Source organism: Vipera ursinii, assembly GCF_947247035.1.
Source record: "Vipera ursinii genome assembly, chromosome: 4".
In the NCBI taxonomy this organism is placed as follows: domain Eukaryota; kingdom Metazoa; phylum Chordata; class Lepidosauria; order Squamata; family Viperidae; genus Vipera; species Vipera ursinii.
The window spans coordinates 48677741-48697214 of record NC_139514.1 but is presented as its reverse complement, the minus strand read 5'-3'; the positions used below and the strand labels follow the sequence as shown (position 1 = coordinate 48697214).

Below are 19474 nucleotides of genomic sequence, written 5' to 3'. Positions count from 1 at the left end.
CATACAATTGGAAGGAAACACAGAACTGAAGTGCTGTTGAGTTACCACATGGCTAATAACATGGGATGAGAAAAGCCACTATATGTTAATAAGAAATTGGATTTTCCCATGCTTTTCAGGCAACAAACCTGGAAAAGGCAAATAAAATGTATTACTCGGGAGGATATGCTTGTTTTTATCAATACTGCTAGAATTGTACATGCTTTTCAATGAATTGTTTAAAAAATACAGTGTAATGTTGTATCAAGGTAAATTATTAGGGTAATAGTCTAAAATGTTTTTGTTACGGTTGTTTTGTGTGTGTGTCTTTCTTCAGATGAATTACTTCAGAAAGAACAAAACTACTCGGATGATGTCTTGGCTAATATGATCAGTGAACCCAGGATCAGCTATGGAAAGGATGCCCTCATGCCTTCCTTGACAGAGACTAAAAAAACAGTTGAACGTCTCCCAGTAGATGGAGAATTCAGCCCAGACAATCTTCAGCCTTGGCATCCCTTTGTAGTCGATCCAGTCCCAGCAAATACTGAAAATGAAGGTAATGTAATAAGAGCTTGGGTGGAGATAGTGTGCTTATTATAAGATTCATTATGAGAAAGACTTGATCTCTCTGACTTGCAAGGTTTTTTTTAATCATTCTGAGTGGTGGAAGGTCTGTCAGAACAACTTGATTGCCTGGTGGATAGGATGAGAAATTTCAGAGATGACATTCACGTACTCCATTGGACTGAGAATCAGTAAAAAATTGAAGTGAGATGCCTTTAGAGCAGGGATGTCAAACTGCCAGCCCACGGGCCGGATGTGTCATCCCGAAGCCACGCCCACCCCATTGCCGGCAGTGGCAAAACTGTACCGATATGTTGCGCGACGTCATATGACGTCACAAGTTTGACATGTCTGCTTTAGAGTATTAATGCAGAGAAAGTGTCAGAAATGTTTATCACTTGAAATAATAAAACTTGATTAAGAGAAGTGCTCAGAGTTCTTAATGAGTATCACTAACTTGGAGACTTAATGAAAATGAAATTTAAAGAAATATCATACACTTAATTAATAATTAATATCATTAATTGTCATATATAAAAAAACTGCTATTAAATAGAGATATGCAAAATATTGCATGCGTGGACCATTCTGTTGATGAAATAGCTGTTTTGGGGTGATCTGTGCTCAAACTAAACCATGTAAGTTTTAATTATTTTGGTCCATGGGCAAAATGTGGCTCTTTTGGACTGTCTGTGGACCAAAACCAGACTATTCCAGGCAGAAATGTCTCCAAGGAGCAGCAGGAATGAAGTTTATAAGAAAAGCTAAGGCCATCAGTGACAGCTGAGAGGAAGGCAAAGCATATCACTCCTTTTTCTTCTCTTCCTTTCAGTAGCTCCCAGCACAGCACATTGGCCTACTCACACATCTTTCCAGTCTTTTCTTTCCCTCCCCTTATCCACTTCTCAGCCATTGTCATTGTCTCAACATGACATCCTCACCCCAACTTTCCCAATGTCTTTTTTTCCCCCAGTGTCTTATAGGTTATTGTTGACCGTGTTGTAGAATTCAATCTCCATTCATTCTGGTAATAAGGAAACTCAACAAGCTTAACCTCTACCTGAAAATGAAATCTCAGTAGCTCTCCAATAATGCTTTCTAAATGTGTGGCAGTACATCTTCCATCTTCCTCATCCTCCATAGTCTCACTTAAGATTTAAATTTAAATAAAATTAAGAAGTCAATACTGGTGATTCACAACATAAAACAGAGACTTAAAAGTTGTTGAAGCAACTGTTGAAAGGTGTACTTTTCCACCCTTACGGTATCCATTATGCCTTTATGGCCTATTTTTGGTGACATGCTCCCATTTTGAGGTTGGGAGATAAGATTTTCACAAAGGTGCCATGAACTCGTGGAGAAATGTTTGGCACATAAAATAAATCTGCTCTAGCGAACCCTGTATTGGTGGAAATAGAGGAGATGACGTAAGGATTTTGCAACCACAAGTGGATTACCTGAGATTTAACTTTGGCTTATGGATACAGGAAAGTAGGTAGTCACATATGTGCTTTAACCTGGGCCTGGCCTAGCTTTTTCAGGAAACTACAAAGGGATGAAGAATTGGATACAATTCTCTTATGGAAGGCATTATGCCTGCTGCCTTAAAATTTGTGGTCATTCATCCCCTCTGTAAAGTCAACAATTCTTGAAAATAACAATGTGGCTCCAACAGTTTTTTTTAAGAAGTTGTTAAAAGACTAGTGGTTTATTTAGAATGGAAGTCAGGATTCATAACTGAGCATGGACAGAAGCCACCTTGATTTCCCTCCTGGATGGCTTGCATTAGAATATGGATAAGTATAATGCGGTCCTCTGGTCCTTTTAGATCTCTTGAGTTCCTTTGATATCATCTACTATGAAATCCTTCTGGATTACATGATAAACATTGGACCTTGTGAGCAATATATTGCAGTGTTTCTCTCCTTTCTGTCTGAACAGTACAAGTCAATTTTAATACATTTACATGGGACAGGCTTTAAGCATTGCTTAAAAGCTACCGGTAGTATGGTTGTCCAGCAGTAACCAACTTGTCATGTTGCAGGGTCATCTTTTCTCTCCTGTATATATAACATCTATATGAAGATGCTAACTGAGTAATCTACTTGGTTTAAATTAGATTATCTCATAGGTAATTTACATAGCTTGAGATGTGACATCAGGTGATATGCTGGATAGGAAGACTTACCTAGGTATAGATCCATGTTTTGGGGATTCTCCTAGAATGCATCTGGTCCCTCAACATCCTAGCAGAAAAGAATCCAAGGAACATACCTCAAGGTCCTGATTAGTGTACTTAGTAGAAAGGTTAAGATTATAGTGCAAGAATTCCAGTTATTCTTTTACTTTCTAATGAAGTCTTCATTTTTGTCAAATAATTTTGCTCATAATTTTGATAACTGCCAACTGCCTTAACTAGTCTAGATCCTAGATCCTCACCATTTCATGGACTTGGAACTACTGAAATGTTCTTTGTATGGGTGTTCCTTTGAAGGCTCTCTTGAAGCTGCACGTGGCACAGAATGCAGCAGCCTGTTTACAGTGTGCAAAAGCCGCCAGGATAACATAATCTGTAAAGCCCTTCCTGGCACGGCGCTTCAGTATCTGTGGGAGCACTTGCTTCAGGTAGAATCAATTCCAGATTATTTGGCCCAGAAAACAGTATGAGTCCCCTCTCGTGAGATTAGAGGACAAAGCTACAATGTGTTACTTTTCAAATTAGGGTCATCTGTTTTATGTAAGCCTTATCTGTGGCGATTCAGATGGCATCCTTGCTTACAGTTTTCCGGTGCAAAGCAGACCGCTTGGGTAGCATTTATATCTGCTGAAGGATACAGAAGGGCAGAAAAGTCACTCTGATGCCATTTTTTTAAGGAGGTGTGATTGTATGGGTTTTAAATCAGAAAGCTAATTAGAGTAGCAATATTAGAAATGTTATAATAAATGAATGCAAGCCTTTGAATCTTTGGCAAAAATATAAATAAATCAGCTTTTCCATACAGTCAAGCTTTTAATGGGTGGCACTGCCTAAAACTCTGGCAGTCAAAAACATCTTTTCTGTTGATGCCTCAGAAAGACAAAACACAAGTACAAAATCTTTCACAGATTGTGACTATAAATCCCACAATTCACATGGGCAAGAAGCTTTTCTTCTTACTTATCCAATTCTCAGCCTGCAGATGAATAATAAAGTCACCACTGGTTTGAAGGGTTCTGTATTCAAATTTCATGTTGTAAGTAAACGTATGTTAACCGTTCTGTGATTATTTATTTATCTTGTCAGTTGATACTGCTGCCCAACTAGCAATATGGAAAGAAAATAAAAAACTAGGCCAACAAGATGAAAGCAAACATAAGTACTGCTCAACTTACAACCATTCATTTAGTGACTGTTTGAAGTTACAACGGTACCGAAAAAATGACTTACGACCAATCCTCACATTTATGCCCATTGCAACTTCCCCATAGTCGTGTGACCAGAATTAATGGGCTTGGCAACCAACATCTATTTACAGTGGTTGCAGTGTACCAGGGTCCTGTGAGTGCCATTCACAACCTTCCCAACCGGCTTCCAACAAAGCTAAGCCAGTGAGGAAGCTGGATTCATTTCACAGCCGTATGATTCAGTTAACAGCTACAACGATTCTTTAGCGATTCTGGTCCCAATTGTGATCGTAAGTCGAGGATTACTTGTATACACATACATAAGAAAAGCACAGCAAGGCCAAGGCTTCAACCCTGTCAGTTTTTGGAGAGTTACAAATAGGCTCATCGTTTATCCTGGCTCAGTACCCAGTGGAAAGGCTAGGTCTTTAAAGCTTTCTGGAGGGCCAACAAATTGGGACCGTGGAGTAGGCTGTTTCTCTGCAATAGAAAATGTATACATCTCCTGAATCCTGCTGCAGGGCACAGTTTTAAAAATTATTTTCTACTAAAAGTAACAAATGACATGTTCTTTGATTCTCATTCATATATTCCATATAGATATATTTTACATTCTCTGTACATTTCTGAATTTTGTAATTATTACTTGGTATTTTTGATTTTTAATAATAATAACATCATCTACATTTAAAAAAAACCCACCATTTTCTACTATGTGCCATAGAACATTAGTGTCAATTCTGAGCAATCTTATGTATGTGTATACAAGTAATTCTCCATAACGTAACATGAAGATCTTAACTTGGCCCGTCAGGTGATCTAGAGTCAAATATATTTTTGCTATAACTTAAGTTCATCTAGCTTGCTTCTAGTTATCTTCTACTCTTTCCTTCTACCATTCAGAGCATTAAATCTTTCTTCAAAGAGGCAGGTCTTTGCATAATGTGTCAGAAGTACGATAATTTGAGCCTGAGCATTTATGCCTTGAGTGAGAACTCTGGGTTAATTAAATATATCTTGTTATTTTGAAAATAGTAAATTTGCATGCGCTCACATTGTCAAACGTGCTCTAGTATTACCCAGTGAAGCTTACAAATATAAGTGCAGGCATTAATGAACTAAATATTGATCTTGGTTACTACGCATGTGGACTGCTTGGCAGGATTTCAAGGCAAAGACAAATATTTGTAGCTAAAATTTTCTATAAAGAACTTTTATAATTATAGAACTGTTATAATCAAGACATTATAGAACAACCTTTTCTAATCTAGTGCCTTTCAAATATATTGGAAGTCAATTCTTGTAATTTCTAATTTGGCTTAAAAATAATGGGACTTGTGACCCAACATGCACAGACATTGTTTTCCAAAACTTTGTTTTAGAAATAATTCTTTTTCTTTTGTAGTGATATAGAATATTGGTTTTGAAAAGATGATAAACTTTTAAAACTTCACTCAGTTATTTTGTTGGGTATTTGTTTTGAGATTTATGATAGTATTTGATGATAATTATTGTAACAATAGCAGCATAACTTATAAAGGGCAAGAAAAATTAATGGAGTAAGAATTAACTTTAAAATAAGTTGGTATGTATGTGATCTTTGTGTTATCAGTTTTGGTGTTTTTTTTTAAAAAAAACCCAGGATAATTTATTTTACATTGAAAGATATTTTTTTTTCTTTTCTATTACTTATTTTGTATATTATTTTGATTCAGGATAGCTAAATTGTAACAGCTAGTAATTGATTACAATAAGACGTCAGTTGCATATATACATTTAGTTTCAAATGTTCTTGTTTCTTTCTTTTTGTTTTCAGGATTAACTTAAAGCAGATTTTTTTTCTCAGCTGATGCTTTTGTAACTTCATTTATGCCATATATCTTTCCTGCACTGTCCCAATCAAAACCACAGGCAAATTGTTTTTGAACTTTTGGTTTATTTCTTTTTATTTGCTCTTTATCTTTCCTTTTTATTTATTTCTTTGGCTGCCTATACCCAGTTGAGCCAGTTGATGCCCGTCCAGCTGCAGACAGAGGACTCACCACACGACCAGGTATATAATTGGCATGGCTTTTACCTACCTAACCTGTGCTGTCCTGCATGTCTGTATTTGGCTTGAGTTGAAGGAATCATCTTTTCTTTGTCATATTTCTGTGCTGTGCTCTTCTGTCTTTGCATAGGCATGATTTAACAACAGTAACACACAAGCAGAATAATCTTGCTTCAATATTTCCGTTGACCCAGGAATTATAGTTATCAAGAATGTGATGAAATTAAAAGTGGGGCGACTGGATGGTTTAGGAAATTGTTAATCCTATGTATTTAAAAAAAGTTAAATCAGGGCAACTTGACCAAAGTATATTAACTCTATATTAGTCCAGTTGCCCTGATTTAACATTTTAAAATACTTTTGGCCGGGATGATTGAGTTCATTAATATATTGCTCCTATTTAGTTTTTTTTTCCTTATATACTTAACATTCAGCAGCAACAATTTGATACTCAAAAGATGTAATATTTCATGATACAGTTTTATGCATGAAACATAAAAATTTGATAAAATATTTGGGCTTTAAAATGCGCCATCTATTCAGTCCAGACTGCCTCATAATTCTCCTTTCAATTACTATGTAATGTAATTTACTCACCCTACCATACCATTTTAGTAAAAATAGTTAAAGTAGTTAAACAATGGTAAATAGCACTTTCCACTTCTTTCAGGAGCATAACTGGAATATATCACAAGTGAGGATATATGTGTATAAAATTAGTGGGCTATGGAAGCATTTATTTTTGGGGTATAATAAACATTAAAATAACTTTTTATGTAATAAGTCATTTGGGCACATTGTCATATAAAATAAACATATAACAGTATTCTACTGGTCACAAGTTCCCAAGACATTTGTTGGGTATATTATTAAGACCATAAAGAAAGAAAAATGTAATAAATATCTTTTGAAGCAAAAACAAATCAAAGTTTAATATTAATCGTGCTGCACAATACAGCGCTTAAAAAAATAAAATTACAGTTCAAAATAAGTAATTACCAAATGTTCCCCTTGCTTTACAGAAGACAGCTTACTGATCTCTTCTAAAGATTATTGGGTTGAACTTGTTAAGCGTGTTTTATTTCTTTCATTAATAGGCCTATTGAAATCTTCAACAAGTCTTAATAAAACATCTGTAATAGTGCAGTTTTGGAGGAGGGACTTCAGGTCAACAACTAGTTTAAATAATTGCTTTTAATTGCTTATCAGACCCTTTTTCCATATCCAGTCACCAATTACAGGACTTTAGAATTAATGTGACATCTTTGCCATTCTTGGGGAAAAAAAATTGTTAACACTACAAATATTTTAAAAATAAATGACTCTTTCCATCTTCAATGAAAGCTAGGTCCTCTCCTGGTTTAGCTATCACCATCTGTTCCAGTGATTTTGTCATTAAGTGAAATAGTTTTTAAACGTGTGAGTGAAAGAGGCAAGACTGTCATGTAATTTAGATTATCTCCTACAGTGCCCTGTGCTTGATGTTTTTTTGTTTTCCTTTTTTTACTCTTTCTCAAGGCAGAGAGATTACTTTAACAAGCTCAGCAATGTGATCTCAGTTAGCTCATTAGAATCCCCCAGTCAGCACTGCTGCTGAATAATTAAGTTTCAGACTGAAGGCTTTTTTTGTAATATATTTTATTATTTTTTTTAACATAATCATCATTAATATTTGGTAAACAGCGTGTTGTCTGGGTTTATATTTACAATCAATAACAATTAACTTCTATAATTTCATACTCCACATAATAGCTTTCCTTGATTTTCTCTTCTTCCAACAATATTCTTTTTTATCAAACTTAAATTAGTATATTTCTTAGTAATTTTAGTAGATAACAGTTAAATATAGACATTTTTCTAGTATTTCTACAAGTAACAACCACATCAATATAAATCTTCTTTTCTAATTAATCATCTTAATCACCTTGTCATAGATCCTGTTTTTAAAGTTCCCATTTAAATTTGTTTTCCCCAATGTTCAAAAAACATTTTTCCCTGTTAAGATTTTTTTTTAGAGTTAATTACAATTAAATATTTAAGTTTTTTTCGTCATACAAGCCACCCCAAAACTTTTACATTTCTCATATCTTAAAAAAGAGAGAAGAAAAAAGAATATACTACTTGAAAAACATGTCCCTCTTAAGCTAAAATACATTTATGTCCAAAAAATTTCTATTCTTTTTAAATATATTCAAACCAATATTTAACTAAGTATTCCATCTAATAAATCCACAGCTAATCTTTTAAAACTATTCAAAACATTATTAATTAAAATTTTCTCAAAATCCATTATTTTTAAGTATCTAAAACATTACCCTCATATAAATCATCCCAACATTTTTATTGTTCTCATATGACATCATATGATGTCGGATGACATCAGACCTCCGAACCTTCCGTCGCGGCCTGAAGACCCATTTATTTGAATTAGCTGGTCTGGCCTGATGGGGGATTATGGGTTTTAAACTGGTGTTTTTAGTATTGTATTATTGTTTTTTAACTGGGCATTGGTTTAATTTTCTTTTAACTTTTGTATCGTTATTTATATATGCCCTGTAAACCGCCGTGAGTCCCTAGGGAGAAGGGCGGTATACAAATCAAATAAAACATAAACATAAAACATATCATAAACAAAAAATACTATATTGCTTAAAAAGCCTATTCCTCTTAAACTAAAATTCATTTATATCCAAAATTTTATTTCTTTAACCATATTCAAACAAGTGCTTAATCTTTAAATATTCCATCTGATAAATCCCATCATCTAATTTCTTAATTTTAACTTTAGTCTTTTTTTTTTTGCCAAGCATCTTTCTTAATCAGTGTGCTCCTCTGAACCAAAGGATCTTCCCACAGTTTTGTAAATGTAGGTACGAGAGGTGAGTCAAGTAAGGTGTTTTTGTGGGGATGCTTCACCCCATCATATTCCTTGAAAATCTTTTTCTTTCTCTCAGTGTTTCTCTTATCATTTTTTCTCTCTCCAGTTCTCGTAGTTCTCCTGACAGCTCTGTAAGGCATTTTATCAAATCTTTTTTCTTGTCCTTAGATTTATTTTGCAATCTTGAAGTATAAATTGTCTTTTCCATGTCCAATATTTCCTGCAGATTTTTCTCCACCTGGGTTAAATCAATAGTTCCTTCCTTATTAAATTTCATCTTTAAGCCTCTTTCCTCTGGTTTATGCTCAGTTATCTGCTTTACTTGATTGCTGTCTTTTGTTGTTTTCTGAGTTTGTTTGCTGTGAAGTTAAATTGAGGATATGTTCATTTGAATTTTCAAAATTATTTTTGATTTCCTAGTGATTTGAAATTGTGATTTCTATTAGTTGTAACATAGCATACATTTCCTCTTGGAAAGTATATTTGTCTTTTCTTGATATGCTTTTTCTGCAGACCTTTGATGTTCCATGATAGCCAAAAATCAAAGTTCCTTTTCTGCAAACAGCTTTAAAATCACAGTTCAATAAGTATTTATAATCCCGGAGGGTCAAATTTTTTTAGTTTTATAGTTCTCATTTTATAGATAGCCCAAAATGTTTTCTTTTCTTTATTATGGCTGTTCTTTGTTAAAGTGTTGAAGGTCACAATAATAAGTTATCTTGTCCTAGGCTTGCCAATTCCTATGTTTAGTTCAACCATAATTATGTATTTTCATCCACCACTAGATGTCAGCACCAGTTCATTCTTCAATGTTCAAAACAGGCAATTTCCATTTATTTTCATTAATAATTTTGCCAGGAAAATCTTAACTATTTCCACCAGTTTCACACTTATCCAGTCTTATATTTATTTCATTTAAATAAGTTTCTTTCCCCCATACGAAGTTAATTTGCCGCTTCTGTCTGTAGGATAGTGGAGCAAAAATCCCCCTCCTCTCACTTTCAGAGGATTTTTGGTTTTTTGGGGGGGAGTGTTCCCCAGGAAATCAATCAGGTAGAAGAGAATCAATCAATATTCTTACCCAGTTCCAGACACGTTGTTTACGATCAAGCTTAATTTAGTGCTTTTTTGCTTCGGCTGCTTGTAGCTTGGGCTAGACTCTGGAGTGACGCTAGCCATTCTTCTGTTGGTTTCTGGAGGGCTTTCCCCGACCAACAAGAGCTACAGTCAGCAGGGCTTCCTAGACCAGGGGTAGGCAACCTTGGCTCTTTTATGACTCTCCCAGAAATCCTCAGCCAGGCACACTGCCTGAAAAATTCTGGGAGTTGAAGCCCACAAGTCATAAAAGGGCCAAGTTTGCCTACCCCTGTCCTAGACTGAAGGCTTTTGTTGTTGTTGTTGTTGTTAGGCACACAATCTTTGTGCATTGGTCAAAAAATGATTTTCTAAAAAAAAATACACTTGTATTTGTAAGGGGTCATGAACTGTTATTTTGTTAACTAACTGATATGTTGCTAAATGAGGAATGGTATAATTCCAAAAGTTGCTTCTAAATATTGTCTCAAAATGTGGATTAAAAAAAATATTGACCTGCATCTCAAAAATACACTAATTACACTTCACATTTATTAAGAGTTATTCCTTCAGGATATCATGGCATGTATATAGCAGTCCCTCATCCAGTTTTCTCCATGACCCCATGATATAGAGTAGTAATTTAAACAACAATAAACTGTTGAAGGAATTGCTATCTTCAGTGGTTATATAGGTATGAATCCCTAAAGATATTTCACACTTGAAGATAAATTAAGATACTGATTCAGTGTTGACTCTGCTTCTCTACTGTTAAACTTAAGCATCTAGCTTTCACTACAGATAAGCACAGAAAAGTGTAAATTAATTTAGCAAATACATTCTTCTTAATCTGGCAGCTGTGTATTGATCTCACTGGAATAAAATGGAAAGTGTGACCTTTTGCAAGCTTTACTGTCCTCCGAAATGTTTGGATATGAACACATACTGGCACATTACTATTCTAATGAGTTGAGCATTTATACTGATACAGAGCAAGACATTGTGAAGTGCTAGTTGTTGTTATTGTTGTTTTAAAAAAACTTCTTTAAAGATTGACAGATACCTGTATTTCCCCATCTGTTACGCAACTAGCAAAATTTCAGACCCAACACAAATACATTTATGGCATAAACCACCAGAGCCTGGCTTGTTTGTTTTTCAATGGACAGACCTGTTGTAAACCTTTTTATGGCATCAGATTTTTGGCAAATTTGCATATATTTGCTTTATTAAAACATATTGGAATGTAAGGGATCACCTAGGAAGAAAGGAGAGAAAAAGCAGTATGTATCTTCCTTGAGGAAAAACATTGCTGTAAATAACATTGGGATTCATCGCAGCCAGTCAGACTGTTTAAACTGGATTTAGCATTTTTGTCCATTGACTGAGTCCCAAAGATCTGGGATAGGGAGATGTTGTTTGATGGCATTAAAAGAAATCCCACAGGATGTAAACTGTTCCAAGTAAAGCTGCTTTTTTGCAATTGATTGATGGAGATTTTGTCAATGCCGATGGTGTTAAAATGGTGTGTTAGTTATACATGAGGTGCCTATCAGTATTGGTACTGTCTTTGCTTTCTTTTGCCAGTCATTGTAATTCTATTTGTGCATCTTTGTATTTTGTGATTTTCTCCAGTTCTTTCTCTTCTGTTCTGTGGCCCCCAGGTATTGCAGTATCCACTATCCAGACATATCTCTTACAAGATTGCTACATCTCGTGAGATTTCGGCATACTTACCCCTGACATTTTGATAAAATATCACCATGTAAACAGTAAAGTCTCTTGTTGCCTCGGCATTACTGAGATTTAGGAAAGTAGTCAAACTTGATTATTTCAACAGAACTTTGAGGAGAAGTTGGCTTGAAAGAGATTCTTGTTGAGTAAAATTATAAACCTCTGTGGATATATTATTTAATTTAATTTAATTTATTAATATTTCTATACCGCCCTTCTCCCGGAGGACTCAGGGCGGTGTACAGGGCAAGAATAAAACACAGAAATTTACAAAAACTAAAAGATAATTAAATGCATGCCCGATTAAAATACAATTGATACATAGTAAAAAACCCCAATAAAAATAATAAAAAACCCCACCAATCCCCCCTCAGGCCAGGCCGGCTTGCTCGAACAAGTATGTTTTCAGATCGCGGCGAAAGGAGCGCAGATCGGGCGCCGTCCGGAGCTCAACCGGTAACTGGTTCCATAGCTCCGGGGCGCCCACAGAGAAGGATCTCCCCCTGGGGGCCACCAGTCGGCATTCTCTGACCGGTGGCACCCTGAGGAGGCCCCCTCTGTGGGAACGCACAGGGCGCAGGGAGCTTGATGCCGGCAGCAGATGTTCCCTGAGGTACTCTGGCCCCATGCCATGGAGGGCTTTAAACACCATTACTAGCACCTTGAATCTCACCCGGAAGACAACTGGCAACCAATGCAGCTCACGGAGCAGAGGTGTAACATGGGAGTATCGGGAGACTCCCAACACAACTCTCGCGGCTGCATTCTGTACCAGTTGGAGCCTCCGGGTGGTCCTCAAGGGAAGCCCCATGTAGAGAGCGTTGCAGTAGTCTAGACGAGAGGTCACGAGCGCGTGAGTGACCGTGCATAAATCATCCCGGCTTAGATAGGGCCGCAACTGGCGCACCAGGCGAACCTGGGCGAAAGCCCCCCTAGTCACAGTCACCATGTAATCTTCCAAGGTGAGCCGCGAATCTAGGAGGACTCCCAAGTTGCGAGCCCTATCTACGGGGGGTAATAATTCACCCCCCATAGAAAGAGATGGAATATCCGAATAGACCCAGGATGAAGGTATGCAAAGCCACTCGGTCTTGTCGGGGTTGAGTTGAAGTCTGTTCCTCCCCATCCAGACCCGAACCGCCTCCAGGCAACGGGACATCACGTTGAGGGCATCACTGGGGTGGTTTGGGGTAGAAAGAAAAAGCTGGGTATCATCAGCGTACTGATGATACCCAACTCCAAAGCCACGAATGATCTCACCCAGCGGTTTCATATAGATGTTGAACAGGAGAGGCGATAGGACCGACCCCTGAGGAACTCCACAAACGAGAGACCTCGCGGTCGACCTCTGCCCTCCTGTCAACACCGACTGCGAGCGTCCCTGGAGATAGGAGGAGAACCACTGTAAAACCGTGCCTCCCACTCCCAATCCCCTGAGACGCCGCAGCAGGATACCATGGTCGATGGTATCGAAAGCCGCTGAGAGGTCTAATAGGACTAGAACAGAGGAATGACCCCTGTCCCGAGCCCTTGAGATAGGGACTCTATGCTATTCCCTATCTCAAGGGACTCTATCCCTTGAGATAGGGACTCTATGCTATTCATTGCTCAGCTATTTTTGCTATTTTAACATTCTTTAACATAAATTGCATACATCAGATTTGATTCATATTAGCCTAGTAAAATACATAAATAAATAGCAGCCTTGCTAAAATTTAGCCATGAGTTAAGAGTTACCTATTTCTAATTTAAATCAGAATTAAATATCAGGATATAAATTTTATTATTCATTAGCAATGATCTTTTGACTGAGAAATGCATATAAACCAGTATTTTACAATTGTACAATATGTATCTATAGCTTTAGGGCCTGATCGTCCAACACTTTCCTTTCTCGCAATGAGCCACAAACGTTATCTGAACTTGCACTTTGAGAAATGAAACAATATCACAATGTAACTGCAACCAAGATTCTCTATTTGATGTTAATGTTAGATGTCTCAGTGAGCCAATTCAGTGAGGCATCACATTCTCAGTTAGTGCCAGGAATAAGAATCATGCTTTTAAGCTTGCTCCAACTTAATTACCTGGCCTCTTTTTCTTCTGAACACTGTTTGTGGTCTCATCTATTTCTTTGTTTCACCATTTTTCCTGTTTAACTCCAATTACCTTTCATTCTCTAATTTTTCATTTGCATTTCTTAATATTTTTCTGTTGGTAGCTGTGGTGGATGGTGTTCCTATAAGTATTTTCCAAATTTCTTAGTCATTTCTTGGGTTTTTTGGGTTAACACAGGCTCTGGATTAACTAATGTTAAGACAGAAGAAACCTCAGAATTAAAGATGGATGCAGAATACAGACATGATTCAGGATATGAAGTACATCATCAGAAACTGGCAAGTACAGTCTCCGTTCTTAGATTTAATTTAGTTAAAATTACTGTAAACAATTTGGCAGTTGCTACTGTTGTTGCATTGCTACATTTGTTTATGAACCCATTTCATATAAATTTCTTTAGGACGTTGTCCTGCGATTATTGAAATCTGGATTTTGAGAAACCATATTATCTGACAACAAGATAACATTTTTATAGTAAAGTCTAACACTTCTTTATATTATGTTACATGTTACATGATGCTATGTTATACTTTTATGTATGCATGTATATAAATTTTTGGTAAATTATAAACATGGGCGATTTTTCTTTGATCACCACTCACTCAGCAACTATTCAAACTTACAGTGGTGTTTAACGAGTAGTAATTATGACCAGACTTTGTACTTACAACCAGCAGAGTCTCCTTCAGTCATATGAACATGATCTGGGCACTTGGCAACCTAGCTTGTAGTTATGACCTCACAGTGTCCCATGGTCACATGATTGTGCTTTGTGACTTTCACTGTTGGCTTCCCACAAGCAAAATCCATGGTGAAAGCGGCAGGAAGTTAGATGTTGTGATCATGTGAGCTCCTCACATAATAACCCGTGTGGTCCCTACTTCAAAAAGGCAGCTAGGATGCCAGAATTGCAATTGCTAGGTGGCATGGTCATATGTTATTTTTCAATATACAGCTGCTTTGCTTAATGACAAAGTTCTGGGTCCCAGCTATCATAGGTAAATGAGAGCTACCTGTAAGTTTTTTATAGTGTATGGCTAAAAAAAAGTACCATAAAAAGAAGCAAGCAGTGGATGTAGATGGATTCTGTACACTCCATTATTTGTTTGCTTCTTAAATTAGCCACCATCATATTTCCCATCTTTATTGTATGTGAGTGGATAGATCTCCACTTGAATGAGACAGGTCTACAACTGTTCCTTCTAGTTTGCTGCATACCACGAGTTTTTTGAAAATTTTAAGTACATTGAATTTGAATCTCCTTTTGGAAAGTAATCTGCAAGAATCATACGAATTAAAATATACATTTGTAAAAAAATTTTGAGGGAAAATTTCTTTTATGATGCCAGAGTGAACAGAGAAAAATTTCCCCTTATAATTTTTAATTGTACTGTTGGTCACACGGCAAGGAAACACTTAAAAAGAGTATTGAAAAGGCTCAGTATTTTTTATCCTTTAAACTTGATGATACAATTTGTTTGCCATAAAATGCCACTTTTTTAAAAAAATTGATTTGGAATTCTTCAGCATATGTTATACTAGTTAGCCTATTTGGTTAACTCCTGCAGGGAAGCTTTTTACAAGTCTTGCCAGAGCTTCCCAGAAGCTTTGTGAGAGCCTGCAAAACTCATTGCCCAGATAGTTGCTTTCCTAGGTTACAAGAGCATTGTATGATAAATAATAAGTGCTCTTTTTTTAAAAAAAAAAGAGAGAGAATCGGATCATAACCATTTGCCTTAGGAAACAGTATTTAGGTATTTAAACTTGCTTACTTTGGAGAAATTATTGGATTGTACATTGCAAATGCATCATTTGGTAAAGCTAAAAAATACATTGGAAATCATGTTAATCTTCTCATACGATAACCTATTGTTTTTGTTTAGGTATTCTTTGCTGAAGATGTAGGCTCAAATAAAGGTGCCATAATTGGACTAATGGTAGGGGGTGTCGTCATTGCCACAGTCATTGTTATCACTTTAGTGATGCTAAAGAAGAAACAGTATACCTCTATCCATCATGGTGTAGTGGAGGTAAATGAAACTGATAAATATTATTCCATACATTATTTCAGAAGCAGACAATACTGAATAAATTTAAGTCCATCTGTGTAAATTGTGTATTTAGTAGAATGGGATTAATTGTATGATATATGTCATCTGTATCCTTAATATTCTTTTTAGCATGGGTCAATTTCTCTAGCTTAATATTCCTATGTTGGATACGTAGACCTGTGCTCCAAAAGAATGCTTAAACTGAAATTTTAGTTATGTTTCTCTGTATCACCCACATAATAGCACGGAATAGACTGCCTATCTCTATAGTCTCAAGGTATTAAAAAGGGTACATCTCACCATTTTAAAGGTATTAAATTACAGAATGTTTAACCTGGTGGACCAAAGCACTGACTGCATTCTTTCTGCATAACATCTGTTGGGAAGTAAAAGACAGTGAACAACAGCTCTGATGTTTTCCAGGACCAATCCTCATTTGAGTGATTTGAATGACTATATTTCAGGACTGAACATTAATCTACTTTTTAAACAGCTTAAACAAATGTTAAATGAACAGTGAATTTTATACAGTATTTCTTATATCTAGGAATGTTATTCCAATATCTCCATATAAAAATTGGGGAGAAGGACATATTCAACATTGCCTATTAACCAATAGAAACTCAGATACCGTCATGATTGTTAGTGGTCACAAAAAATAACAGTAATAATTACGCAATCCCAGTGTTTGTAATGTTCAGAAGAAAATTAGTAGTTCAAAAGAAACTACTAACTAAATTTTATCAGTGGCACATCTAAAATATTTTGATTCAACTTGCCCTATTTTCCAATTATAGTATATCTTTATCAAACTCAAAGTATAATGCCAGTCCATCCTATAAATTGATTAAACTGTATTAGTATTACAGTGTTATTACCATGATAACAAGTAAGCTATTATATGACAAAATTTATGTATCTTGTATGCAGACTGGACCCCATCCTTTTGCCCTTCAAGCAGCTGGTGATGGTTTTAATAAGGCAATAACAGATTTTAATATATTTAATTATTTTATGGATGATGTAGCTTTGCATTGCTAGAGTTGTACAAATAAGGGGAATACCAATGCTGGGAATAAATAAATAAACCAATTCTACTGTTAGAAAAGAATATTTGTAGCTCAGGGTTGAGCTGTGAGGTGCTTGGTGATCTCTGAGCTTGATGGTTTTCTTGTGGATATTGTTCCTACGGAATGGGGTTTGCTATCATTTTATGTATTAATGGCCACTAAGATATAAAATAGCTGCAAACCCCACCTAGCACTGATGATGTTATCTAGTTTGGTAACAAAACATCTGCAAGAAAACAAGCAAGCTCAGAGAGCACCAAAGACCCCACAAACAATTGTGGCCTGTCCATGTTGGGCTTTGACTGTACTCTCCTTTGTCCTTCTCCAGGTGGATGCTGCAGTAACACCAGAGGAACGTCACCTTTCTAAGATGCAACAAAATGGCTACGAAAACCCAACCTACAAGTTCTTTGAGCAAATGCAGAACTAGAACACCATAGCAACCTCATGAATTGGACAGCAAAGTGATTGCTTCACTGCCCATCGATGTTCAGCTGAAAGTAATATGGAAATAAGCAAACAAAACAATGTTTTATTATTTACTCATTATCGCCTTTTGACAGCTGTGCTGTAACACAAGTAGATGCCTGAACTTGAATTATAAAATCAGTAATGTACTCTTTTTCTTGACATTTCAGTCTTTACACTACATTATTAATGAATGTTTTTGTGTACTGTAAAGTTAGCTATACTTAACTAGTGCATGAATAGATTATTTCTTGATTATTTATCATACAGCTCCTTTAGCCAGTTGTATATTATTCTTGTGATTTGTGATGAACAAAAAAAAAGTCCTAATTGAAATATACTTTTAAGAATTGATGGGGGATGTTTTTTGTGTATGTGGGATTGAGCTGCTTCTGTTTGCTGAGTTCCTTTTTCTGCTTACTATGCATTTTAAAAACAAAATGTTTTGGGATTTTTTTTTAAAGAAAGTATTCCAGATGAGTTATTTTCCTCTGCAGTTGCATTTTATTGTACAGATTGTTGCTTCTGCTGCACTAGTGATGTAGAAAATCATGGGAATACACATTTGTTTCTTTGTGCCTGTTTTATGTGCACACCTTTAGGCATTGAGGGAGTAAAGTTTTTTTTTTTGCCATGTATCTTTTCATCTAAAAAAGAAAGAAGAAAGAAAAAGCATCATCCCTGTTAATCATGAGTACTTTTATACCAGGGCAGGGTGAAGGGGAAGGATGGGAGAAATGCCTGCTGGTTTAAAAAATAACAGGGAACCTACAAATGTTTCTGCAGGTTAATAATACAGAACTGTTGCTTATGAATTGATAGCTTTCTATACTGTGTTACATAAATAAATTACAAATAAGACTATTGGGCAAGAGTTTTACTTGGATGGAGAAATTACATTTTGGGAGGAATAATTTTAATAATGACCATCAAGTGGGAGGGTTGCGGGGGGGGGGAGAGGGAGGGTGAGCTACTTTTTTTTTTCTTCTGCGAAAAAGACATGATTCATAGAATTTCTTCTTTAAATACAATAGATAAAACTAGCAGTGGGTGAGAGGGTGTTTGCCTTGGCATGCCTTCCCTCTAAAAATGTCTCTTTTTTCAGTTTGTATAATAGTGTTTTAATGTAAATAAATACATTCCTGGAGGAGTTTTATGGTATTAGTGTGATTCTGTGATCACTGCCCTACATCATCACTTGCTTGACTGTACGCTTGGTTCCCTGAAGAATGCTCAGGCCTTCCTGATAAACACTACATTTGGGAAGCTGATCCTCACAAGCCGTCCTTAATGTTGTTATAGATTATTGAAACCTTATCAAAACTTTCAAGGTTGATGATAATCTGCTAATGAGGATATTTGAGGAAGGGGGGGGAATTAACATTTCAAGAAACACACTTTGATTTTTGTAAATAATTGACAAAAGAAGTGACTGCATTCTGGTAAGCAGGAAAGGATATATTTTTAGTCAAAAAAACTCCTGGCTCGCTAAGATTATACCATATCTTCCATGCTATGGTAATAATCACACGCAAAGTAGTCATCTATGCTCAGCCCCTCTTCTTTACAGCCACCTATCCCTGCCACTGAGCAGTCCAGGAAGAAAACCCGAAGAGTAATTTTTACCTAGCTTGCATCATGTTATTTTCTTCTGTAAAGTCAGGCAAATACAGGATTTGTAAATTTTATTTTCCTTACATGTGTAAACAAGTACAATTCTCAAGCTACTCAGCATTGTAGCATCAAAGGCAATGGAAGGAAATTAATTCAATTTTCAGCCTTTGAGCCGAAATTGCTCACTGTTAATTTGAGGATTGCTCACAATCATAATTGGAACGGGCACTACTTTTTTTAGAAGGATGCATATTAGTTAAAATTTTTGATAACCTTTTGCTTCCAGACCAGGAGTCTGAAAATTAAGTATTCTATTCCTGTTTCTTTATTTTACTAAATGTAAGTAGCTACCTAACCATGCTTCACAGCAGAATCAACTGGAGGAAATTTCTCCTAAAGTGGTTTGATTGTGATTATAGCCTCTATTTGCAAAGATTCAGCACTTTCATAATTTCATGAAAGTTGTCTATTCTGTATCTCTCAGTTC

The 19474-nt window shown here is 36.1% G+C and overlaps 1 protein-coding gene across 2 annotated transcripts in view; it reads left to right on the top strand.

Moving 5' to 3' along the window:
• Positions 1-18549, top strand: part of APP (amyloid beta precursor protein) — a 120231-nt gene extending 101682 nt beyond the window's left edge. Inside the window, exons 13-17 of one of the 2 annotated variants that reach the window (XM_083361820.1) lie at positions 317-538; positions 5930-5983; positions 13962-14062; positions 15668-15814; positions 17234-18547. In XM_083361820.1, the coding sequence (XP_083217946.1) occupies positions 317-538; positions 5930-5983; positions 13962-14062; positions 15668-15814; positions 17234-17335 (626 nt within the window). In that variant the 3' untranslated portion in view covers positions 17336-18547. Of the gene's footprint in view, positions 1-316; positions 539-5929; positions 5984-13961; positions 14063-15667; positions 15815-17233 lie in introns of both variants that reach the window. The other variant, XM_083361821.1, reaches the window with a different exon arrangement.
• Positions 18550-19474: the final 925 nt, after the last annotated feature.